This window comes from Myxine glutinosa, chromosome 4 (genome assembly GCF_964187855.1).
Source record: "Myxine glutinosa chromosome 4, kmMyxGlut1.1, whole genome shotgun sequence".
Taxonomy (NCBI): Eukaryota; Metazoa; Chordata; class Myxini; order Myxiniformes; family Myxinidae; genus Myxine; species Myxine glutinosa.
The window spans coordinates 79,062,912-79,088,922 of record NC_136264.1 but is presented as its reverse complement, the minus strand read 5'-3'; the positions used below and the strand labels follow the sequence as shown (position 1 = coordinate 79,088,922).

Here is a 26,011-nt window from a genome sequence, read left to right as displayed (position 1 = left end):
GCCGAGGCTGATTTACATTACCAATTACAACTAAGTTGAAAACCTGCCAAAAAAAAAAGTAAATCTAAGCAGAGTCACTCTTCACTCTGAGTAAAGAGTAAAAAGGCAAAGCAATGATCAAAACAGTTTTCCTCCTAATCTGATGTCTTTTGCTACAGTATTACAGTAATTCATGTGCCATTTATTGAACTTGAAGCCGAAGTCGGAAACGACTTTGCCATACAGCCAAGGTTTGGACCATGTAGATATTAGTTCACTGGCGGTGCGGAAAGCGCTCGCACCGCGCGCTGGCGAGGGAAACAAAATGGCGTCAATGCGGAAGTTGTCGCTACTCTCTTTATGTAGGTACTCTAACTCAACTCACCCCCAACAAGAACCACAACAACAGCAACAACAACCATGTGGTGGTCCTGTAGACCTGCAACATGTTGCAGGTAAAAATGAAAATCTTTGAAGGAAATTGCCCTGTTCTTGGCAAAGGATGACCTGCAGTCGTGGCCAAAAATATTGGCACCATTGAACTTTTTTCAAACAACTCAAGACTTTCCCTAAAAATAAGTTGAAATTGACAAAAGTATTTGGCCTCCACAATTCTTTATTTCACTATTAATATCACAGAACCTTTGTTTTTGATTCAGAACTTAATATATCCTTTTAAATCAGAAAATGCGAAAAAATGCCATTGGCAAAATTATTGACACCCTAGACTTAATATTTGGTACCACAGCCTTTGGACAAAATAACTGCAGTCAAGCGCTTCCTATAGTCATGAATGAGCTTCCTCCACCTCTCTACTGGCACTTTGGCCCACTCTTCTTGTGCAAGCTGCTCCAGTTCTCCCAGATTTGAAAGATGCCTTCTCCCAACTGCTGCTTTCAGATATCCCCACAGGTGTTCAATGGGATTTAGATCTGGACTCATTGCTGCCCACTTCAGAACAGTCCAGCGTTTTGTCTTGAACCATTCCTGGGTGTTCTTTGAAGTGTGTTTGGGGTGATTGTCCTGCTGCAAGACCCATGACCTTCGACTGAGACCCAGCTTTCTGACACTAGGTTCAACATTGCGCTCCAAAATGCCTTGGTAATCTCCTGATTTCATGATGCCATGCACAAATTCAAAGCACCCAGTGCCAGAGGCAGCACAGCAACCCCAAAACATCACTGAACCTCCTCCATGCTTGACTGTAGGGAAGGTGTTCTTTTCTTTGAAGGCTTCATTTTGTTTTCTGTAAACATAGAGATGATGTGCTTTACAAAAAAGCTCTAATTTGATCTCATCTGTCCAAAGGACATTCTCCCAGAAGGATTTTGGCTTGTTCAGGTGTGTTTTGGAAAACTCCAGTTGGGCTTTCTTATGTCTCTCTCTCAGCAGCAGTGGGATCCTCATGGGTCTCCTTTCATCGAGTTGGCAACGGATGTTGCGAGTTTAAACTGTCGTACCTTGTGTCTGAAGGTCAGCTTGAATCTGTTTGGCAGTTGATCGAGGGGCTTTATCCACTATTCAAACAATCCTTTGCTGCAATCTTTGATCAAGTTTTCTCTTGCGGCCATGTCCAGGGAGGTTAGCGAGTGCCATGGGTCTCAATACATTTCCTGATAACATTGCGTATGGTGCACACAGGAACATCAATGTCTCTGGAGATGGACTTGTAGCCTTGAGATTGTCCATGCTTGGCTAAAATCTTGTGTCTGACCTCCTCAGACAATTCTCTGGTTTTCTTTCTTTTCTCCATTCTCATTGCGGTGCACACAGTGACACAAAACAGCAGAATAACTCCGTTTCTCTATTCAAACTGGTTGAATGAGTGATTTTTATATTGCAGGCCCCTGCAACTCACCGTAGGTGAGTTCAATCCCAATGTAAAGGAGCATCACTTGCTTGAAGTCTAATTATTTCTAATAACTTCTAAAAGGTGCCAATAATATTATGTCGGGGGGTAAAGGAATATCTAGAGCCAGGTAGATCTGTATAGGTAGGTATTCGACTGTCGCGATAGGGAATCTACACTGTAATAAGTTCTGTGTTTTTAGGCGGTTTGTCGGGGTAAGAATATACCTGTGAACATACAAGGATGTTTTTGTGTTAAATAGTTGTAGGGAATAAGATAACACCCCTGTGTGTCAGATCTGGTAATCATTCCTTTATCCCTTATGGCAACGCACACATATAAACACTTAGATAGGTCCTTAGTGCACACATTAATTAGTTCCCTTCCCTTACAATGACCTTGGAAGAAGACCGGCAGGAAGCCAGATTGGGGCACCTCGGGATGGCTGCCGCCAGCCGCACCACCAGCTGGCCTAGCAACATCACGTGAGATGAGCTATAACCACGCACAGGAGGACTGTGATTGGTTGGCGCGGAAGGCGCGAACCTGGAACCAATCAGCGCGGAAGGCGCGAGGAGGTTCGGCAAACGGCGGGAAGCTACGAGGCTGCGGTTGGTGGCGAGCCAAGACTGACGTCACAGGCGAGGTTACAAAAGGGCGCGTTGCACGACATTTTGTCTCGGAGCTCTTGGACTCTGCGCGCTGGACCCCTTTGTATTGGAAATCTCTCTCTGTGCTTGAAGCTCTTGCTCTTCTTGTCCCTGGTCTTCATTGGCTCTTCCTTCTTGCATGCTGGACCTCCGTGTTTCGTGCTGGGTGATGGTTCGTCGTGGTGCTTGGAGCGGGATCCGGTGCAGTTGGTACTGGAGCGAGGGACCTCGTGGTGCGCCGTGGAGCGAGTCGCATCGAGGCCAGGTGGAGCGCGCGAGCGAGGGGGCTGAGGTTTCTTTGTGCTCGGAGCTTGAAGCTGGACGGGGCGGCGTTGAACGACAAACAGATAAGGACGCACCACATTTCCCCGTACACGACGAACATGTTATTTTATTAATTCATTTTCCCCTGTCTCGTATTTGGAAGTCGGTGTGTGGGATCCCAATTTAGGATCATTATTAGATTTATCATCGCGTTTCCCTGTCCCGACCTTTATTTAAAATAAACCCTTGCATTACTTTCCATTCCTTGTTAAACCCGTGTCCGTTTGAGTTTGTTCCCTCTCCAGGTAAGCGCTTCCGCCTCTTCTTCTTCTTCTTCACTTCTTTTTCCTACGGTTGATAGCAAAATCCGTATTTGGTCGTCGCCTCAGTTAAAGCCGTTCGGTCTTCCGCGGTCCCTGGTGTTAACCTTGAGGGATTCGCACGACAATATAGTCCGGGCCATTTTGGGATTTCTGTGTGGAATCTATATATACTAGGGCATTGCCCGTACGTGGGTGCCCGTTCCGTGGCCAAAAAAAAAAAAAAACGCTACCCGTACGCTCTACCCCGCCCGTACGCCCGTAAACAAAAAAAGCAACGCTCTTCGCTTCCGCCCTTCGCTCTGACTGAATTGGGAGAAATAATGCGCATAAGAAATCGAATTACGTACCGTAATGGCGGTCAGCTCGTAACGCGCTCAGCTCCGCTCGTCTCACATCGGCCACACCTACGCAACAGAGCGTTCTGTGATTGGCTGCCGGAAGATAAGTCGTCACTGTCCGGAAGTTCGCAAATCGCAGTTAGGATGAATCGTTTTAATTTAATCGCAGTTTGAATTCGTTTTAAAACATAGTTTAACGGCAACATAGTTTTCCAACGTGAAATAAATGAATACGCTGTCAAATGTGCCGTCCGAGGCAGAGTCTGATCGCCACGTTCGGCACACGTGATAGCTCGCTGCTCTCTGATTGGTTGAAGCGTTTTTTGGACATAGCTCGGTAAGTAATTGTCCGATTAATATGAAACCTTGAAAAGGCACATCCTCGGGTCCCCAGCAATATACCTGGCAAGTTTCAAGTATATCGGACCCGTGGTTGTCGAGAAACAGCGGTCACAGACACACAGACACACAGACACACAGACACACAGACACACAGACACACAGACACACAGACACACAGACACACAGACACACAGAGATTGCTGGAATTATAGATAGATAAAACACAGTTTGTGTGTGTGTGTGTAATGTTACCGATAGGCTCCTAAACGGAGAGGCTCACGTGCTTGATATTTGGCATAGACATGGCCATTGAGCCTGGGAAGGACATGGCCTACCTAAAAATATTTGACGAGATCCATATTTTTTTATTCATATTTACCTCAGCGCATTTCAGCGAGGAATTTTTTTTTTTTTTTTTTTTGTATACTGAATCGAGGCTCGTGAAAGAGCTAACATTTACTTCACAAACAAATCAACCAGACAAACAAAATATATAAAAAGAGGGAGCGGAAAACAAGATGGGGAGAGAAGGGGAAGCACACAAACACAACATTTGAGAGCAGGGAGATGTGTGGAAGGGAGAGGGCTTGGGGGGAGGAGGCGTGGGAAAGGGGGGGGGGGGGGAGGGAGAAGTATAAAACACAAGGACACCAAGGACTTCCAGGACAGAAGTTGGTATTTCAAAAAAGTGGAATTGGGGTGAAATTAGCGGGGGTAGAAAAGATCAAGGTTTTGGATGGGGGAAGATAAGAGATGGTGGTGAAACAGCTGTTTTAAAGACCTGGAGGGTGGAGTGGGATTGAAGAGAGTGAGGGAGTTTGTTCCAGAGGCGGGAGAAAAGAGGAATGAAGGAGTGAAGGTGAGCAGAGAGTTTTGATTTTGGCAGTTTGACCATAAGAGGGTTGCAGGCAGATCTTGTGCGACCTGTAGGAATATTTGCGGGACAGAGCCCAGAGAGAGCTGGGGGGCCAAGGCCAGAGAGGAGTCGGTAGAAGACGGAAAGACCACCAACCTGCCTGCGGTGAGTGAGTGAGAGGCCCTTGGAGTTAGCTTCATCGCGGGAGATTCCAATGATTCTGAATGCTTTGGTTTCAACAGCGTGAAGACGAGCTAGGTGTGAGGCAGGAGCACCAGCCCAGAGGGGAGAGCAGTATTCCATTGAGCTGCAGATGAAAGCCATGTATGTGGTGAGGAGCTCAGGTGTGCCAAGGAAGGACTTCGCACGACGGAGGATGCCCAGTCGGCGACTGGCTTTGGAGGCCAGATTTGAAATGTGGTTTTCCCAGGAAAGATCATGGCAGATAGTGAGACCCAAAAGCTTGAGTGACAGAACTTCTTGGAGAGGATTAATCAGAAAGTGGATGGGAGGGTTGTCCAGTCGGTCTTTTCGGAGAGACATCGTAAGAGTGTGAGATTTGTCAGGATTGAAAGACATGTTCCACTTGTTTGCCCAGTCTGATTTTGTCCAGGTCTGCAGAGAGTGAGGAGGCTGCAGACTGCCGATCTGAGGGATGAAGAATGGAGCGACAGAGAGTAGAGTCATCAGCAAAGAGATACAGAGGATTTTCAAGAGAGTCAGAGAGATCATTGATGAAGACCAGAAAAAGCACAGGGCCCAGAACACTGCCTTGTGGAACTCCAGCCTGAACAGGAACAATATTATACACGGAATCTGAGCCGATGGCAGAGCAGTGCGCTGATTCGCTCAGAGCGATCACGTGATGTTCCAGCCTTGCCGCCATAATTTCACAGTTACGCGTTCGCACGTAATTCAGAGCGAAAAGCGATTGCGTTTTTTCACATTTCAGCGAGGAACATTGCCATTCACACCACATAGGTTTTTTTTTCTTTCATCTTTAGATCCATATTTTTAGCCATAACGTAGCGAACGTAGCGAGGAATATTATACACGGAATCTGGGCCGGTGGCAGAGCAGCGCGCTGATTCGCTCAGAGCGATCAAGTGATGTTCCATCCTTGCTGCCATAATCTCACAGTTACGCGTTCGCACGTAATTCAGAGCGAAAAGCGATTGCGTTTTTTCACATTTCAGCGAGGAACATTGCCATTCACACCACATAGGGTTTTTTTTCTTTCATCTTTAGATCCATATTTTTAGCCATAACGTAGCGTAACGTAGCGTAGCTAACGTAGCGTTAGCATAACGTAGAGTAGCGTAGCGATCCTCGCTCAGGATCTTCGTCAGGTTCGCGAGCGAGTTAGCCAAAACGTAAAAGTGAAAATATATCGAATGCTGTTTTGATGCTTTTACATTGCTGTTTTGATGCTTTTTCACAGCTGTTCTGATGCTTTTTCACAGCTGTTCTGATGCTTTTTTGCCGTTTTTTTTAAATATAAAAATCTCATTTCAAAAAAAAAAATCAAAAAAAATCTCACAATGATGACATATAATTCACAGAAAACGTTGAAGCAACCGCGTAATATTGCGGTGATGTTTAACTCTGAGTGAGAATAGTTCTAAATTTTAAAAACTTGTCATCTGATATTTGTGATTTATTTCAAACAAACTGTATTTCCCATCCACACGGCCATGTATTCCTATTAACGTTATGTAAAGTACATAAATTGTGTGGATTACATCATTTGTGGATGTGATCAATTGCCAGTAACCATCTATATCTCTCCCCTCCCCTTCCCCCTCCCCTTCCCCCTCCCCTTCCCCCCCCCTCCACCCTACCCTCTCCCCTTCCCCCTTTCCCCTCCCCTCCCCCTCCCTTTCCCCCCTACCCCTCCCTTTCCCCCCTACCCCTTCCTTTCCCCCCTACCCCTTCTCCTCCCCCCTCCCTTCCCCCTCCCTTCCCCCTCCACCCTACCCTCTCCCCTTCCCCTCCCCTCCCCCTTCCTTTCGCCCCGCCCTTTCCCCCCTCCCCCTTCCCCTTCCCCCTCCCTCTCCCCCTCCCCCTCCCACCCTCTCCTCCCCTCCCCCCGTTCCCCTCCATTCCCCCTCCCCCTCCCCTCCCCCGCCCGGCAATGCCGGGCACTTCTGCTAGTAATCTAATATTTTGTAATTTTTCAGCTTTTTGGGGTTTTTCCACTGCAAAACAAAGAAATACATATGTGGATACCAAAATATTTTTTTCTTTCAACAATTTTCTGGAAGAAATGGTACATTATTTGAAAAAATATTGCCAATATTTTTGGCCACGACTGTATCTGATTTAAGCAAGCAGCAGACAAGTATGTGGGTTAGAGGAAACAACAGATGTTCGAAATACAATTTATATAACCAGAAAAAGTACAATATGGTTAATCTATCCATGCAGAACCCATTGGTAGTTTGCATAAACAGTTCTCCCCCAATCATCATAAAGCATGAATGATTGAATGATCGTTTTAAGGCCATTTTTCCCCACTAGAGCAGGGGTTAGCCTTGCGGGCCCCATGACAATCAGGGTTCCCTGTTTGAGGCAATGTTTTTATGGCTGGATGCGCTTCCTGACGCCAACCCTTAGTCACCTCTTATGATGCGCAGGGATACGGTGTACCTATTCTAAATCGGGATACACACCGGGACCATTCATCCCAGCAAGCTGGTACTCAAATTTGCTGACCTCGGAAGGATGACAGGCTGAGTCAACCCCCCTAGCATTAATTCAGCGATCGACCGGGATTTGAACTCAGGATCCTAAGATCCCAAGCCAGCACCCTAACCACTAAGCCAACACCAGGCCTAATCATCATAAAGCATCCGTTATTACAATTGGTTTCTTGAAATAGATGTCTGTTATTTCTTATTTTACTTCTAGTTCCTTTGTTATACACTTCAAAAAAACATTAAAGTCTAATCGCAATTCACAAGTAATCTGTCGAGATTTTAAATTTCCCATGAACCATCATTTTGTTAAATCAATGCAGAAACCAAAACAATATCACATAAAGCTAGACATTCCATTAAAATCGCTCTTGCTCTGCAGACTGCTCACCTCATTTGCACCTCTACATTGAGGCTGTGCAGGAAGTTTCCCCCAAAAGCAATGCAGTCGTGGGGGGTTAGTACTGAATGGATCCAACCTGTACAACAGCAGACAAATGGGGGGATAGGCAGGTATGCTAAGAGTGAATTAAAAAGCAAATTGCCGGTGCAGAGCACCATCATAAGAGAGGCAACATAATTTGGTATACAACACAACAAATATGCTGTACCAGGCTTATAAATCTACATTACTGTCAATCCTGTGCTCCAGGAATAACTCCTATGTGGTAAGTTAAAATGATGGGCTGATTCTTGTCTACTTATTGATCTACAATGAAGATCTAATTATACCCTCCAGAAATTAAAAAAATTTGCTCTTTAAAATATTTTACCATATTCTTTGATCTACAAGTCGATATGGGGTACAAGTCAAATTGGCCAATTTCTACATTTTTCTTTCCTTCATTCCTGGATAAGTCAATTTGGAGTACAAGACGAAGCCAGATCAACTATGATAGTTAACAAAACTGTCAGTCAGAACAATAGAGTTGTTAATTCTAATTTCTTCCTGACACTCATCGTCATAATCATAATCATCATTTATTTCCACATTTCAAACAATTTGAGTAAAATGACACAGAAAAATCAAGTATAAAAAAGTAGGATGTAAATAAAAGAGTACACAAATCCAGGTAAGCTACAAAGACTATTTTTTTACATTATTATCAAATCAGGTGGAAGTGTATGCATGGTTTACATAAATTGCAAAAAACATTGGTATGGATTAAACAAATAGATCTTCATCGTTTACAACATCTGAATCTGGGTTCCCTGTATATTCATGCAAGTAAAGTTGTGGAAGAGTCTATTAATAAGCAAAGCTTGTGGAGTATAAACCCCCATATATTACATATAAAATGCCAAAATAGAAAAATGACAAGAATGAGGAAAATAAATAAAGTGAAAAGAAAATGCGGAAAAATAAATAAAGAGAGAATGAGAAAAAGAAAAGGAGAGAGGGAGGAAAGGATGTAACAGAAAAGGTTGGGGGCTGGGGGGGGAGTGTCCAGTAACATCAATTTATATTCATTCGAGGAACTTGGTTTGTAAATGAAGGAAGTGATGGGTAGCATGGAAGCACTCAACACATTGCTTCCTATGGTACTAACAGCATCATGAATATTAATGAGCTGTTTTGTGCATATTATTTGAACTAGTGAGGTACCCGTGCTACGCACGGGTGGGAGGCCAGCATCAAACAGACAATGCAGAAACGGCGAATGCTAAAGCATGAAACCAATAAATTCCACATTCCTGTAGCACCTTCAGTCGTACGTCAGACATGGACAGCAAGTTCGTGAAGGACTTCCATGAAAAACGTACCCGTTTGCAAACAAACAGGTACGTGTGTTCCATACCCAAGTCAATGGCGAATCTGCATATGGCGATCCGCGAATTCACGTCCAGAAAGTAGAAACCGTCACGGCATTTCGTCATTCACTTGAACTCGATATCTCTTTTTTCATTCCAAACAGCATAACTCCAATCACAAATTAAATAACATTAATATAAAAAATAAACTTTTAACAACATTCGTGACATAAACAAATATTTAAATCCTGATGTGAAGTTCCGTACGGTTGGGTGAATACAATTATGAATTCAAAATCGTAATTGTATTCACTCAATTCCAATCATCAATTGATACTTTAACAAAACGATTAACACGATTAACGTTTAACAATTTAACATTACGATTGAATGACGGTTGTATTGGTATATTATCAAAACCGCGCATTGCGTAATCTGTCCACTTCCGCATTCGCGGCAGGTTCATAATTCTCATCAAAATCTAAACAGTATTTGTAGAATTTCAATAAAAGCCACATCACTGTTCATATCGGTAAATGTTATTCCATCGTGTTTGGAAAAACTGGAAAATTGGAAAAATTGGAAAAAAAATTGGAAAAACAACATAGCCTATTTTACTCCAAGGGGTCCCAGGAATACCCACCCAAAACATCGTTGCGATCGGTTCAGTCGTTTTTGCGGTACCTTCGAACGGACAGACGGACATTTGGTGAATTATAATAAGATTAATTTGTGGGATGACCTTTCGGGATAGATTAGGAATGTAAATAGATTTTCAACATGTTTGTTGTCATATAAAGGCGCAGTATTTAAAACAAGCTACATAATCATTATCAGAACTGGCTTATATCACATTACATTTTGTCGTAGTTCACGTCTCCTTAAAAAATATATAGGGGCAATGCCCCTTCACTAATCTGGTAGAACCAGGGAACCACTGGTAGGCGTGGATAACCCAAAAAATATGTAAAGTAGCTGAAGGTTTGAACAAACTTGTGAAAGCACCATGCAGAGATTATTCCTACCAAGTTGCATCAAAATTGGGTGAATACTTTTGAGAATAAGTCAAAAGTAGTGATTCCAGAATCGTAATGACCTTTGACTTTTAAAGTGACCTACTTAATATGCAATTATTTTGATGGGATTTGCAAGGCATCAGGAGGCCTTAGTCATCAGAAGTTCTACAAAGCTTGGTGAAAATAGCACTATTCGTTTTAGCATCTTGGGTGATGAAGGTTGTGGTCAAGTTTTATCGAAATTGTGTGTGTAGTTTCAGAGAAGAAGGTCCGAGTGTTTACATACTGTTTGACTGACTGACTGACTGATGGGCACCGTGTGATGCTTATACCTCAACTGAACTATATTCCAAGTGAGGTAAAAAATGAACATCTGACACATTGTGATACAAGCACTCCATGTTTATCCACCGAGCTTTGCAGCCATGATTAGCCCTTCTTGATTTTATCAACACAACATTAATCTTCATACAAATATTTGTATTTCCCCGGTGCTCTGATCGCACCTCGTTGACGACTTCTCCGCTCCAGATTCACCTTGCGACCATTTGATATCTGGGATTGAGAAATCTCCGATCGAGCTTCGAGGCACATGACTCAACCGGAACCCCGATCAGGGTGAGGGGAGCGCAGTATCGCTCTAGTCTTACCTCCCTTTTGCCTTCCCAGCCCACAAATTATTTCAGCAGTCCATCTGAGACACAAATGTCTGATCTCGCTCCCTGTAGCCCCTCTAATCCACACTGGCACCACCCCCATCCCGACAATGACAGCAATATTGGCGCGGCATTTTGGTGAGTGCCCAGTAACACTTCATTTATTTGTCCATTTGTGCATTTAATTTGTGAACTCAATTGATTTGTTTAATATTTGTCTCCAATTTGAGTTAAGCGAGGTTAAAGTTACATAAGGTTACCGAAAGTGTGCCCTTGAAATTCACCTCCCCCCTCCACAATTATAACACTATGTCGACGAGAATATCTCGTCGGCTTAGCGCTGCACTATGAACGCATCCACGACGTTGTGGAAACTTGCTTTACTGTTTCAAAATTAACGATTATACAATTTATTTCAGAAAATATCACACTTTGCAAACTTTTTTCATTTATGCAATCCAATGTCTTAAAACATAGATGAGTCAATTCTGAGTACCGAGTTGATTCTAAAGGGCCAGATTTCTGGGGAAAAAGGTATCGACTTGTACACCGAAAAATGCAGTAAATAGATTATATCGTTAAGACAATCATGTTTTTGGATCATTCTGCTGAATTGATTTCTGTTAAGATCATCCTCCCATCTACTTTCTGAACAATCCTCTCCAAGAAGTTCTGTCACTCAAGCTTTTGGGTCTCAGGATCTGCCATGATCTTTCCTGGGAAAACCACATTTCCAATCTGGCCTCCAAAGCCAGTTGCCGACTAGGCATCCCCCGTCGTGTGAAGTCCTTCCTTGGCACACCTGAGCTCCTCGCCACATACAAGGCTTTCATCCACAGCTCAATGGAATACTGCTCTCCCTTCTGGGCTGGTGCTCCTGCCTCACATCTAGCTCGTCTTCACGCTGTTGAAACCAAAGCTTTCAGAATCATTGGAATCTCCCGCGATGAAGCTAACTCCGAGGGCCTTTCACTGACTCACCGCAGGTAGGTAGGTAGGTGGCCTTTCTGTTTTCTACCGACTCCTCTCCGACCAAGCTCCCCCAGCTCTGTCTGTGCTCTGTCCTCCAAATATTCCGACAGGTCGCACAACATCTGCCAGCAACCCTCTTCTAGTGAAATTGCCAAAATCAAGACTCTATGCTCACCTTCACGCTCCCATTCCTCTTTTTTCCCGCCTCTGGAACAAACTTCCTCACTCTCTTCAATCCCATTCCTCCCTCCAGGTCTTTAAAACAGCTGTTCACCACCATTAACCCAGTCTTCCCCCATCCAAAACCTTGATCTCTTCTACCCCTGTTAATTCACCCCAGATCCACTTTTCTTTTTTGAAATCCCGACTTCTTTCTTTCCTGGAAGTTCTACCAGTGTCCATGTGTTTTATACCTTTCCCACCCCCCTCCGCCACCTTCCCATGCCTCCTCCCCCCAAGCCCTCTCCCTGCCACGGATCTTCCGTTATCCCTGTTCTCTGCAGTTGTACTTGTGTGCTTCCCTCTCTCTCCCCATCTTGTCTCCCGCTCCCTTTATTGTATGTTGTGTGTGTCCGTTTGTCCTTTTTTGTGATTCATGTTGGCTCTTTCACGAGCCTCGATCTTGTATACAAAAACAAAAAAATGGTGATAATATTTGTGATTTTCTATTCCGGTCTTCCGACTTTCTTCCGATTTCCGGTCCCTCGAGCGACGAGGCTTGCTTCGATCTCTCCACGGCATCAAAGTTTGAGTGTTTTCCTGTTCGTGTCTTTGTCAAATTTCCGCTGGGTATTTTGTTGTGTATGTGTTATTGTGTGTTTCTATTTGGTTTTGGTTTTGTAGTTGTTGCAAATTTGTGTGTAATTAGTCGTCTTTTTGTTCGCGCCTCGTGCGCGGCCTAGTCTCTCCAGGCTCCCCCGCCCCCCCCCCCCCCCCGTGTCAGTGTTTTGTGAATATGGGTTCTTTCCTTCATAGTATTTGCTTGTTTCTTTGATTTCCTTTTCTCCCCCCTACCTCTCATGGACATCTTACCCTTTGTCCAGCGTTTTGAAAACAGAACAAACGAATAAACAAACAAAATTTTTTTCTGTATTAATTCTTTCTCTCCTCCCGGACACGTGCTTGTTCGCTCTCCTCCTCGTCTCGACTTGTGCCACGCCCCCTATATCTCGTTTTTCTTCCACCTCTGCTCCTGCTTTCTCAAATCCACGTTCTCACTTAGAGACTTTTCCCAGATTGTTTTTCATGGTTTTGTTTAAATATTATTTAAATATGTTTAAACCGCAGCCGTGATGCTGATGCTGCCCTCCACCCCCCAGAATGTCCATGTCTTAAACGTTTCCCAGTGTGTACCCTGGATTAGAATAGGTACACCGTATCCCTGCATGTCGTAAGAGATGACTAAGAGGGTTGGCGTCAGGAAGGGCATCCGGCCATAAAAACATTGCCTCAAAAAGAGAACCATGACAATTACAACTACATATAGGCAGGGTACAGCCCGAAGTGGAGATCGGTTTCTGAGGTTTGGGACATGGAATGTAGGGACAATGACAGGGAGATCAGGAGAAGTGGTGGAAGTATTGGTCAGAAGAAGAGTGGACATATGTTGTGTGCAAGAGATGAGATGGAAGGGAAGTGGTGTGAGAATGGTGAAGGGTAGGCAGGGACAGAAATACAAGTTTATGTGGCAAGGGTGCCTGGAGGGCGTGAATGGTGTTGGTGTCCTGTTTTCTGAGGAGTTTGTAGACAGTGTGGTGAGTGTGACTAGAGTGAGTGATAGGTTGATGATGGTGAAAATGATGATTGGAAAGCTCTTGGTGAACGTCATCTCGGGATATGCTCCGCAGGTTGGTCGGAGCGATGAAGAGAAGGACAAGTTCTGGTGTGCGATAGAGAAGCTGATGGAAAACGTGAAAGATGAGGAAGTTGTTGTGGTAGGAGGAGACCTAAATGGACATGTGGGAAGGAGTATGGATGGTTTTGACGGAGTTCATGGGGGTTACGGATATGGTGTGAGAAATGGAGAAGGTGAAAGGATTTTGGAGTTTGCTGATGGAGCTGATTTGTTGATTTGTAATACTCAGTTCCAGAAAGAGGATAATAAGCATGTTACATACACGTCAGGTGGGTCAACGACAACCGTTGACTACCTGATGGTGCGTAGGCGAGATAGGGGGCACCTCCGGGACACAAAGGTGATCCCGAGGGAGGAGGCTGTTTCACAGCACCACTTGGTTGTCTGCGACATAAGGGTGAAAGGTGCGAGGAGAGCTCGGTGGGTGAAGTACCAACCGAGAATGAAGGTGTGGAGGTTGAAAGAGGTGACAGTAAGGGAGGCATTAAAAGAGAGGCTGAGTAGGGTCGAGGATGATGTGGTTGAGCTTGAAAGTGGTTGGTTGTCAATGAAAGATAGTCTGTTGGGAGCCGTTGGTGAGGTATGTGGATGGACAAAAGGACCACCGAGGCACTCGGAAATATGGTGGTGGGATGATGAAGTTGGAAAGAGGATTGACGAGAAGAGGAAGAAGTTCAAGGAGTGGCAGAAGGCGAAGGGTACGGGAGCAGAAACAGCAGAGCATGAAAGTTATAAGGCAGCCAGGAAGGCTGCAAAGAAAGAGATAGCAAAGGTGCAGGAGGCATGTAGGAAAATGTTCGGAGAACGCTTGGATTCGGAAGAGGGTCAGAAAGCAGTATTCAGGATTGCAAAGCAGATAGCGACAGAGAGGTGTGATGTGATGGGGGTGAGTTGCTTGAAGGATGAAGTGGGACAAATCGTTGTCGACCCAGATGGAATTAAAGGAAGATGGAAAAGATATATGGAAATGCTGTTGAATACAGAGAATGAATGGGATGGCAACATAGAGAGTAACCCAGTTTTAGGACTGGCAGAGAAGATAACTGAGAAAGAAGTTGAGGAAGCGATAAAAGCAATGAAGGGTAGAAAAGCGGGATGGGCCGACGGGAGTTGTGGGAGATATGTTGAAGGCAGCAGGAAGTTGGGGTGTGAAGAGAATGACAGAGATCTGTAATCTGGTGGTGAAAGAAGGCCGCATTCCAGTGGTTTGGGAACTGAGTACCCTCGTCCCTCTATACAAGGGGAAAGGTGACCCTCTGGAGTGTGGCTCGTACCGAGCGATAAAGTTATTGGAGCATGGAATGAAGGTATTGGAAAGGGTGTTGGAGAGGAGGATAAGGAAGAAAGTGAAGATCGACGAAATGCAGTTTAGATTTATGCCAGGAAGAGGAACGACAGACGCGCTTTTCATTGTGAGGCAGTTGCAGGAGAAGTACATGGAGAAGAGGAAGAAGTTGTTTCTTGGGTTTGTTGATCTGGAGAAAGCATTCGATAGGGTTCCATGCAAAGTATTGACATGGGCATTGAGGAAGTTAGGAGTGGAGGAATGGTTGATCAGAGTAGTGATGGCAATGTACAAAAGAGCGCGCACAGCTGGAAGGACGAAGGATGGGAACAGTGGTGAGTTTGAGGTGAAGGTGGGAGTGCATCAGGGGTCGGTACTAAGTCCACTACTATTTGTAGCTGTGATGGAGGTGCTGGCTCAGAACGTAAAGGAGGGTTTACAGTGGGAGTTGTTGTATGCAGTTGACCTGGTGTTGATTGCGGAAAGTATGTATGGACTGAAGGAAAAGATGAACAAGTGGAAGGAATGTATGGAGACAAAAGGTCTGAAGGTGAATATCGGAAAGACGAAGGTGATGGCAAGTGGTAAAGCATGTGGTGAGGTGGAAAGAACTGGGAAGTGGCCCTGTGCTGTGCGTAGGAAGGGTGTCGGAGTGAACTCCATTCAATGTACAATGTGTGCCGAGTGGGTTCATCAAAAATGTAGTGGTCTGAGAGGGTCATTAACCAGTGTGGCAGCTACATTCAAATGTAAGGTGTGCACAGAGGGAGCTGCAGATGGAAGAAATGTTGAGTTGGATCTTGGAGACGGCGTGAAGCTGGAAAGTGTGAAAACATTTTGCTACCTCGGAGACATGCTCAATGGAGAAGGTGGATCAGACTCGGCAACGGTTGCTGGAGTGAGATGTGCATGGAAGAAGTTTCGGGAACTGAGTGGCGTGCTGATGATGAGGGGAGTGTCGTTGAAGCTGAAGGGAAAGGTGTATGCTGCATGTGTGAGAAGTGTTATGATTTATGGGAGCGAGACATGGGTAATGAACGTAGAGCAGCAACGAAGGCTGGAAAGGGTGGAAATGCGAATGGTTCGACGGATGTGCGGAGTATCGTGGAGAGAGAGGAAGACAAATGATGAATTGCGAAAGATGATGGGAATAGAGCCTGTGATTGATGCTGTGAAGAGGAACAGGTTGAGATGGTTTGGTCATGTGTTGAGGAAGGATGAAAGTGACTGGTTGAGAAGAGTGATGGAAATGAATGTAGAAGGAAGTAGAGGACGGGGAAGACCGAGAAAGACTTGGCGAAAGATGGTGGAAGAAGAAATGCGGGCAAGGGGGTTAACAAGGAGAGATGCAGAAAATAGGGCAAAATGGAGAAGATCGTCATGGGGACCGCAAGGCTAACCCCCGCTCTAGTAGGGAAAATGGCCTTTAAAATGCATGTTGTTGTTTGTATTTGTGATTTTCTATTCTGCTCTCAGAAAATAAAATTATCCATGATGGTGTAAAAAGGATAGGAATTTCTACACCTTGGCAGAAATTAAATTCACATGCTGTATGATGTTTTCAGTGAGGGAATAGTATGATGGGTACAGGAAGAGAAGGTTTAGAGACCTTAGCCTTTTCTGCAAGGGAGAATTGAGCCAGTCAGCATTAGCAAGAGCAGTGTCCATTGTGACTCCATCCTTCAGAAGTGAAGGAAACAGATGAGGAGCATGTGCCAGAAGCAGACTTGACCAACTGCCACCAAACTTTTGTGGATTGCGAAAGGCCAATGCGTTCAGACTTGAAGCGGGCCCGATACTTAGTTCTGACGCATCTGAGAACGCTTGAGGGTAAACAGTCGTAATGGTTATGTGCTTTGTGGAGCGACTATATCAATGTGGTTGGCTCATTTCCAGGAGGAAAAAAAAGATAAGGCAAAATAATCAGAGTCGTTTGTTGAAAATTTAGTGCCAAATAATGTCATACCGCAAAAGATAAAAACACAGCTCATTTTACAAATGTGCTTAGTAAAGCATATTTCCAAAAATGACCATCATTTTCATTAATACACATGGCAAATAGCTATGCATGAAAACGAAATGCTTAGTTTTCAATGGAAATGCGGTGAGCATAAAAACTTAACTCATTGGTGAAAATATTACAAATCCTTAAAGCAAATTTATAAAAAAGATTTGACTGATTGAACACCAAAGAGAGGTGGTATTTCAGTATTTCAGAGGCAGAGTAAAGAGGATTGAAAGAAAGAAGTCGGTATTTCAAAAAAAAAGTGGCAATAGGAAGTTAAACATACCCAGCGATCCAGCACGTATCCAAGAGATACATCGGCAATAGGAAGTAAACAAGACACTTCCACAATGAAAAACTTGTGCATGTAATAATAAATACTCCTGCAATAAATCCCAACTACCCGCTCAATAACCAACAGGTACGTGATTACTATGAAAGCTTCTGTGGAGTACGACATAGTCTTAATACAAAACAAGGCTTTGTTGAAGCTTCATATACACCCAAATTGGCCTTTGTTCTTTGTTGTATGTTCTGCAAGACAATTTTTGACAGGTAAAGTTTTATAATTCCCAGTGTCAGACACCAATTTAAAGCTTCATAATTTCCAAAAATAAAGCTTATTCATTAAACTTATTCAATAAAACTGGCCGAATGACAACTTGAGACTTTGAATTGCATTTATTTTTCTGTGATGTTGAAACTCTGCCAATACCTTTTATTATATTTACATTTCGATAAAAGTTAAAGAAAAAAAACCCTGCAATTAATGGCGAGGAAAAAGAAAATCAACACTTTGGATTTTTTTTTTTTGCAAAGTAATACAACTCGAACCACATGCTACATAAATGAAAACCTTAGTCCTCTGCTGTGTGTAAAGTGTGTGTAGAGAATGTACTTCATTCACACAGATGATCGCTACCAGCCTGCTTGCATTGGGACATGAAGCATGTAACTGCAATTCAACAACGTAACTAACTAAACAGTCGCAAACACCAATAAATTATAACCCCATATGCATTCCATCAACACAATTAAATGCAGACATGGATCAGCATCCCCACTTCCTCCTCAGTGATGACCAGAGGCTTAAACAAAAGTCTTTTTGACCAGAAGCTTAAACAACAAACAAAAGTGGCACCAACCAGAGTAGTGTAATAATGTTGCTTCTGGGACACCTCCGTTTAACATGGGAAATCCCTATCTAATGTCATTTACCCCCTTGTCTTTTTCAAAAATCATAAACACCTCTATTTCTCCCACCCTCATCTTTATGAAACTTTTGTCTGTAGTACCTATCCTTAATGTTGTTCATTAGACCACTCAAACACTACAAATATTTGTTTTCTCTTATAGACCTATCATCCTTCTTCTACATATCATCTGGCAGATTAATCTTTGACCCATTCACTTCCATATTGCCCCTAAAGACCTCTATTTCTCTCACCCTGTTCTTTACGAACCTTCTAACCTTTTGACATGCTATCCTTATTCATTAGACCACTTAAACACCTGTGATCCTTCTGACCTTATGAACCTTTTAACCTTTTACTCTTAATATCATCTGGTGAATATAACCCACTCAAACAACGACCCTACAAATATTTGTTTATGCGTGGGAAATAATTTAATTCTCTTGCCACTCTCTTCACCATCTAATATATTAACAAAAAATATGTTTGAGTTTGGTTCTTTATTAAGATATTTTAACTGAGCTAAGATAAAATGGTAAACCTCCCTCAATGTTCTTGTTTGAGCGCCTCCAGTGCCACACACTTTTTGGTAGGCTCTGCCCACTTTTTGTTAAGCTCCGTCCACTTTTTGGTAATCCACGCCCACTTTTTGTTAAGCCACGCCCACCTTTCTACTAAGTCCCGCCCACTTTTTGTTAAGCCACGCCCATTTTTAAATAGGGCCCGCCCACTTTTTGTTAAAGCCACGCCCACTTTTTGCGATGTCCCGCCCCCTTTGCTAAGCTCCGCCCACTTTTGCTAAGTCCCACCCACTTTATAAACTCTTCAGCATTGTATCATTTCCAGGTAAAACATTACATCATTTTCGGGGAATTTCCATCACATCATTTCCAGTTAAGACACGCCCAGGGAATTTCCACAGGAAATGACACACACCCAGCCCTTCTTATAAAAGGCACCGACCACACAGGCTTTTTCAAACACGCTTTCTGCTTCACTTGAGAATGGACTCCTATGCCGAAATGGAATGGGATAACTTTGCTATTCCTTGGAGTCCTACTACCTGTGTAGAACTCAACCTTCAGATTGATGAACTGGACTCGAACCTCTTATCAATGGAGGTAAGTTTGTTTATTTATTTATTTATTTATTTAATTTTTTTTTTTTTTTTTTTTTTTTAGATGAGACTCATGTAAGAGTTAACAAAGTTTATTTTAATATTCATAGAGCTTGATTTATACAAATAAAAATATTGTATTAAATTAATACATTGTTATTTTCTTTCACAGGAAATTGTATCTGAGATACGAAATGAAAATTCTGCTTTTAACACAACTTGGGATGAAGTTATTTTTTTGTTTGAAGACATTTTGAACAACCAAGACCCCCAGAACGAGTTCTACCTTGATGACCCAGCCAAAGAGTTATACCTTGGAGATCCACAAAATCCTGAAAAAGAGTTTTACCATGATGATACTTGTTGTGAGTTATCAAAACAAAACCCACTGAACAAGTTCTACCTTGATGAGCCAGAATACAAGTCATACATTGGAGACCCACAAATTTCTGAAAATTGGGAAAGGGGAGTTCTCCCTGATGGTCCGCAGTTATACTATGTGAGACACATCATAGAAACCCTAAAAAATTGGGCAAGGAGAGTTCTCCCTGATGGTCCGCAGTTATACTATGTGAGACACATCATAGAAACCCTAAAAAATTGGGCAAGGAGAGTTCTCCCTGATGGTCCGCAGTTATACTATGTGAGACACATCATAGAAACCCTAAAAAATTGGGCAAGGAGAGTTCTCCCTGATGGTCCGCAGTTATACTATGTGAGACACATCATAGAAACCCTAAAAAATTGTGAAATGGGAATTCTCCCTGATGGTCCGCAGTTATACTATGTGAGACACATCATAGAAACCCTAAAAAATTGGGAAAGGGAAGTTTTCCCTGATGGTCCGCAGTTATACTATGTGAGACTTATCACGGAAACCCCCAATATTTCTGAAAATTGTGGTTTTACCTTGGGGACTTGGAAAGATGGTTATATTTTTGGAGACTCGGAATGGGGGTTTTGTTTTGATGACTCGGAATGTGATACCTATCTTGGAGGCTCAACAGGAATGTGGTTATACCTTGGGAACTTGGAAAGTTGGTTTTATTTTGGAGACTCTACCTGTGGGGTTCCTCTTGGAGACTCTTTGGATTCTAAAGCAATGAACAATGTTCTTTATTTAATGACGCTTGATTTAAGCAATATCAAGAAAGTTCGAGGAAGAAAATGCTGGAAAATTCTTTCTTCCCATTTCTACTTCTTCAAACTTAAAAGCCTTGAAAGACAGAATTGGAGGAAGAGGAAAAAAAAAAAAAGAAATACGTATTTAAAAAAGAAGAAAAGAAAGATTATGTTAGGGTTTGGGTGGGATTTTGAATGTGAGGGTTAGGGATGGGGTTGGGTTAGGGTTGGGATTTTGAATGTGAGGGTTAGGGTTGGGGTTGGGTTAGGGATGGGGTTGGGTTAGGGATGGGGTTGGGTTAGGGATGGGTTGGGTTAGGGTTGGGATTTTGAATGTGAGGGTTAGGGTTGGGGTTGGGTTAGGGATGGGATTGGGTTAGGGTTGGGATTTTGAATGTGAGGGTTAGGGATGGGTTGGGTTAGGGATGGGGTTGGGTTAGGGATGGGGTTGGGTTAGGGTTGGGGTTGGGTTAGGGATGGGGTTGGGTTAGGGATGGGGTTGGGTTAGGGATGGGGTTGGGTTAGGGATGGGGTTGGGTTAGGGATGGGGTTGGGTTAGGGATGGGTTGGGTTAGGGATGGGTTTGGGTTAGGGATGGGGTTGGGTTAGGGCTTGGGTTGGGTTAGGGTTTGTATATTATTATGACTCACTCGCACATACACACACACACAAAAGTTAAGCCCCAACTAAAAAGTTGTGGGATTCTGTGTTTGGGGTTCACAGATTTAAAAACGTATCCCCATTATACACACACAAAAGTTAAGCCCCAACTAAAAAGTTGTGGGATTCTGTGTTTGGGGTTCACAGATTTAAAAACGTATCCCCATTATACACACACAAAAGTTAAGCCCCAACTAAAAAGTTGTGGGATTCTGTGTTTGGGGTTCACAGATTTAAAAACGTATCCCCATTATACACACACAAAAGTTAAGCCCCAACTAAAAAGTTGTGGGATTCTGTGTTTGGGGTTCACAGATTTAAAAACGTATCCCCATTATACACACACAAAAGTTAAGCCCCAACTAAAAAGTTGTGGGATTCTGTGTTTGGGGTTCACAGATTTAAAAACGTATCCCCATTATACACACACAAAAGTTAAGCCCCAACTAAAAAGTTGTGGGATTCTGTGTTTGGGGTTCACAGATTTAAAAACGTATCCCCATTATACACACACAAAAGTTAAGCCCCAACTAAAAAGTTGTGGGATTCTGTGTTTGGGGTTCACAGATTTAAAAACGTATCCCCATTACATTTTATTTATTTATTTATTATTTTCAAGGGTATTAGCTGCTTACTTGTGTTTTTTGTAATTCTTGTGAGTAAAATGAACCCAAGATTTCTTCTCCATTTAAATCATATAATTTGTAGGTCCAAGGGACTGTATCCATTACATCAATGATTTTAAATAATTCACGAGTCCATTTTTGTGTATAACCTTTCTCAAAATGACTTTTCCATTTGTATATTCTTACAATATCACCAACTTTAAACTTGGGCTTTCTCAAATTAATCTCCTTTTCATATTCTAATTTTGTAAATGTTTCTGATGGTTTTGATTGTGTTGATGAATGAACTGTATTATTGTAATTATCTACAATATCCTGAATTAAATACACCCATTTTTGAGAACCGAGTTGTGTGAATTTTTTATATAATTTCTCTTTTAAAGTACGATTAAAACGCTCAATAACAACTGCCTTTCCTTCATTAAAGGTGCTGTATAATTTAATACCCTTCCCCTTAAGAAATTTCATGAATATTTTGTTATAGAACTCTGTTCCCTCATCAGTCCATAACTTCTTTGGTTTCCTTTTATCCCGATCAAATATTAGCTTAAAGGCTAACATTAAAGTATCACCCCTTTTATTTTTTAAAGGGACAACCCAGGCAAATCTACTCCTCAAATCAATAACGGTTAAAGCATACCTGTATCCCCTGTCATTATTCAATTCAATTAAATCAGCGGACCATATGTGGTCAGTGTATTTAGAATAAACCTTCCTTCTTTTAAACTTTGTGATTATAGGTTTGTGTAATTCTTCAGCCAAAAGCTCCTCAGTCTTGATGACATCATTAGAGCCTAATAGTTTTTTGAGGAATAACCAAGACCAAGTTTCAATTTAGCATTTATCAAATTTCTCACAATAAACCTATCAACTTTCTCTCTCAACGTTGGATTTTGTATCAAAGACAAATTATACAACATTTCGCTGTCGGCTTTATGTTTTTCAGTCAACGTAGTGGTTTTCCCATAAGCAATATCATGCTTCATACACACTTCGTCAACCCTATTTGTAGGTTTAGACCAAGGTTTAGGATTGTCAGCCTCATCTAATCTTTTATCCAAGTTTGTTCCTGGACCACAGAAAGAATACCCTGGAAGGTGTAATTCCCCTGGAATTCCAGTTGTTGTAAATTTACTTCCTGACAGAAACTTTTGTATGTCTCCTCCTCTTTTAGGAGAGATGAATTGGCACTTTTTAGAGCCACATACTTGACATATTCCTTTTTGATAAACTCTATTATTTTTAGCTTTAACATAAGAGATATTTTTAGATTTAGTTTTCTTTTTACATTTGAGACAATAACTCATATTTATTTATCAGAAAAATTCCGACAGAGTATCAAAACCTTTTTGGTTTTCAACATATACATTTCAATCTTTATTTTTAAAACATAAAGAATCCTAAGGAATGCCTTCACTCTCTCCTCCATTTATTTACAAATAAAAACTAACTAAAGTCAATGACACCAACATCATCAATCACATAATCTTTTCCTTCTTCTTCTTCTTCTTCTTCACCACTTTCTCGTTTAAATCTCCTCCCTGAAATTGAAGACATTGACGTTCTTATTTTTGAAACCATTATCTTCATAAGAGTTGTTAATTCTTTAATTTCCTCTTCGGTGCGTTGAGATTGATTTATTTGCTTTAATACACTCAATCTTTTATGAATCTCAGTGATTTCCATCTTTTTATATTTTTCCTCCCTCTCTCTTTGCTCCCTCTCCTCCTCCTCCATTTTCTCCCTCTCCTCCTTCTCCTTTTTCTCCCTTTTCTCCCTTTCCTCCTTCTCCCTTTTCTCCCTTTCCTCCTTCTCCTTTTTCTCCCTCTCCTCCTTCTCCTCCTTTTTCTCCCTCTCCTCCTTCTCCTCCCTCTCCCTTTCCTCCTTCTCCTTTTTCTCTCTTTCCTCCTTCTCTTCTTCAACTCCTTCCTCATCCCTTGCTACCCTTGAGTTTGAACCCCAAAGAATATTATACATATACTCATCTGGATTTTGAGATATTCTTGTAACTATAATTATTTTTCTCATAATAGGATACCAATAAGATTTGTTGACGATTTCTAAAAGAGTTTTATATTTCATAACTTTGAGAAGTTCATTTTTATTTAATATTTTAAACAAGTCTCTATTTGTGGGTTTAACAATATCAGTATAAGGCCAGTTTTTTATGACAAAATTCCCATGTATATGCTCCAAATCATAAGGTATTGTTATGAATTTGGTAATGCAACATCTAGAGCTAGGTAGATCTGAATAGGTAGGTATTCGGCTGTCGTGACAGGGACTCTACATGTAATAAGTTCTTGATGTTTAGGCGGTTGTCGGGGTAAGATGTATGAGTGTGGATCTACCTGGAGATTCGAGTGTTAAATAGTGAGGGGTTAAAGGTAACGCCCCTGTGAGTCTCACCTAGTAATCAAACCTTTGTCCTTTATGGCACTGCAAACCACATAAACATTAGTTAGGTCCTTAGCGCAACATTAAATAATCCCCCTTTCCCTGACAAGGACTTCGTAATAAATTGACAGGAAACCAGGTCAAAAACACCGCCACGATTGGCCGCCACCGTGTACACCTCCAAAGGCCTACAAACCTGGCCGGCACGTGTTATGCCAGGACCGCAGGGTCGCGTAACGGGGGAGATGTCAGGAGTCGCGGGAGGCTTTGATTGGCTGAGGAGTGCGCAATGTGACGTCATCGGCCACCAATATAGGCGACGGTCGGACGCCATTTCAAGAGTTGAGTTGAGTTCGTGGCAGGCACTGGGAGACGCAGGCAGGCACCAGAGAGTTGAGCGGTGGTGGAGAGTTGGAGAGGACACGCCATTCCAGTCGCAGTTCGAGTGCAGTTCGGGTTGTAGGGAGTCGCAGGAGACACACGAGAGCACACCCAGTTGGCACTGAGCAGTTCGTTGGCACTTGGCTGCCAGCACTCCCGCGTCGAGTCGAGTGGAGTTGAAAGGAGTTCTTCCTGTCCCTGGTCAAGTGGAGCCGCTGGCCTGCGTCGGACGCGTGGTGCTTGGAGCGAGGGGCCTCGTGGTGTGCGATCGGGCCGGAAGGAGCGGTGCTGGACACCAACAATACAAGACGACAAAGACAGATAAGCCCGATCTCCGCGTATATTTTGAACGACGGGACGTGTTATTTTCGTAATTAATCTCCCTCGTTTGTGTTTGCTGTCAGTCGCGTGGGGACGTCCCGATTTAGGTTTATTAGAGTTATTAGATTTACCGGCGGGCTTTTTCACTGGCTTTACTTTTCCTAATAAACCCTTATATTACTTTTTGTACATAATATCTGAACGCAGTTTTCCTGGGTGTTTGATTTTGGTAGATAAGGTTGCGGAGCCTTCGCTGCGCCCCGCCATTCCGCGCGTTGGTGTTGAACTTGAGTCCGCCATTGAGTGTTCGCCTCGGGAGTTAAAGTCTCGCAAATCGGTCATCCGTAACTGTGGTGTTAATCACGGTTACGCGACAAGTGGTGTCAGGAGTGTAGGATTTGAACCCGTCGGACAAATTTTTTTTGTCCGCGGCGAGACATCGACACGGTCGGGCGTACATTGCGTCCGACGTTCGAACGCAAAATTTGTATAGGCGAGGCGGAGAAATTTAATAATCAATTGGGCATACGGAGCGCGATATCGCGTCTTCGTCAAATTTAAATTGTGTTTTTGGTATTAAAATAAATACGCGCGCGGGAAACAACCTTCCGAAAGGCGGATGTCGGAGGTCGACGAAATGGAGGTGCGCAGCGAGGCCTCCGTCAGCGTCGGGAGTGAGCCGGAAATGGGGGATAAGGAGGATAGCGTTGGAACTTTCCCCGCCGCTGGGACGGCCCCGATAGATCTCCAGACCATAGTAAATTTACTAAAAGACATGAGGGCTCAGAGGGAGCGATTGGAGAACCAAATGGAGGTAATGAGGGACGAAGCGAGGGCTCGGAGTGAAAAATTGGGGGCACAGGAGAAGCCAAAGGTGGCAAAAATTGAATCGGAACGGGGGGAAGCTAGATTGGGAACAGGAGAGAGTACGGCCCATGCAGATGTGCACGGGGCTCAGGAGCCGGGAATGGCAAAATTGGGAATTGCACAGGGAATGGCAATTGAAGTAAATGGGGAGACCGCAGGTCCACAGGTGGATGGGGAATGTCCACAGGTGGATGGGGAATGTCCACAGGTGGATGGGGAATGTCCACAGGTGGATGGGGAATGTGTACAGGTAGAGGGGGAATGCCTGCAGGTAAACGTGGAGAGTCCACAGGTGAGCGGGGAAGGAAATTTGGAATGTGAGAGTTGTAATGGGGAATGTTTCCCACATTCTGGCCTGGTTGTTTATCGGGACCGTGTGGATGTCACAACACCCCAACCGGGGGATGAATTTGGAATTGTGCAGCACCAGGGCGGTGGTGCGGAGCAAGAGGGGGTAGAGTTTTTGGGGGTCCATGCGATAGAGCCGGA

General features: G+C 43.2%; 1 protein-coding gene across 2 annotated transcripts in view; it reads right to left on the bottom strand.

The window, feature by feature from the left end:
• The window catches only part of LOC137424879 (uncharacterized), a 180,225-nt gene that overhangs the window by 72,632 nt on the left and 81,582 nt on the right, over positions 1-26,011 (bottom strand). For both annotated transcript variants that reach the window (XM_078776063.1, XM_078776064.1), the window contains exon 8: positions 7,689-7,776. In XM_078776063.1, coding sequence (XP_078632189.1) covers positions 7,689-7,776 — 88 coding nt within the window. The remainder of the gene's footprint in view (positions 1-7,688; positions 7,777-26,011) is intronic.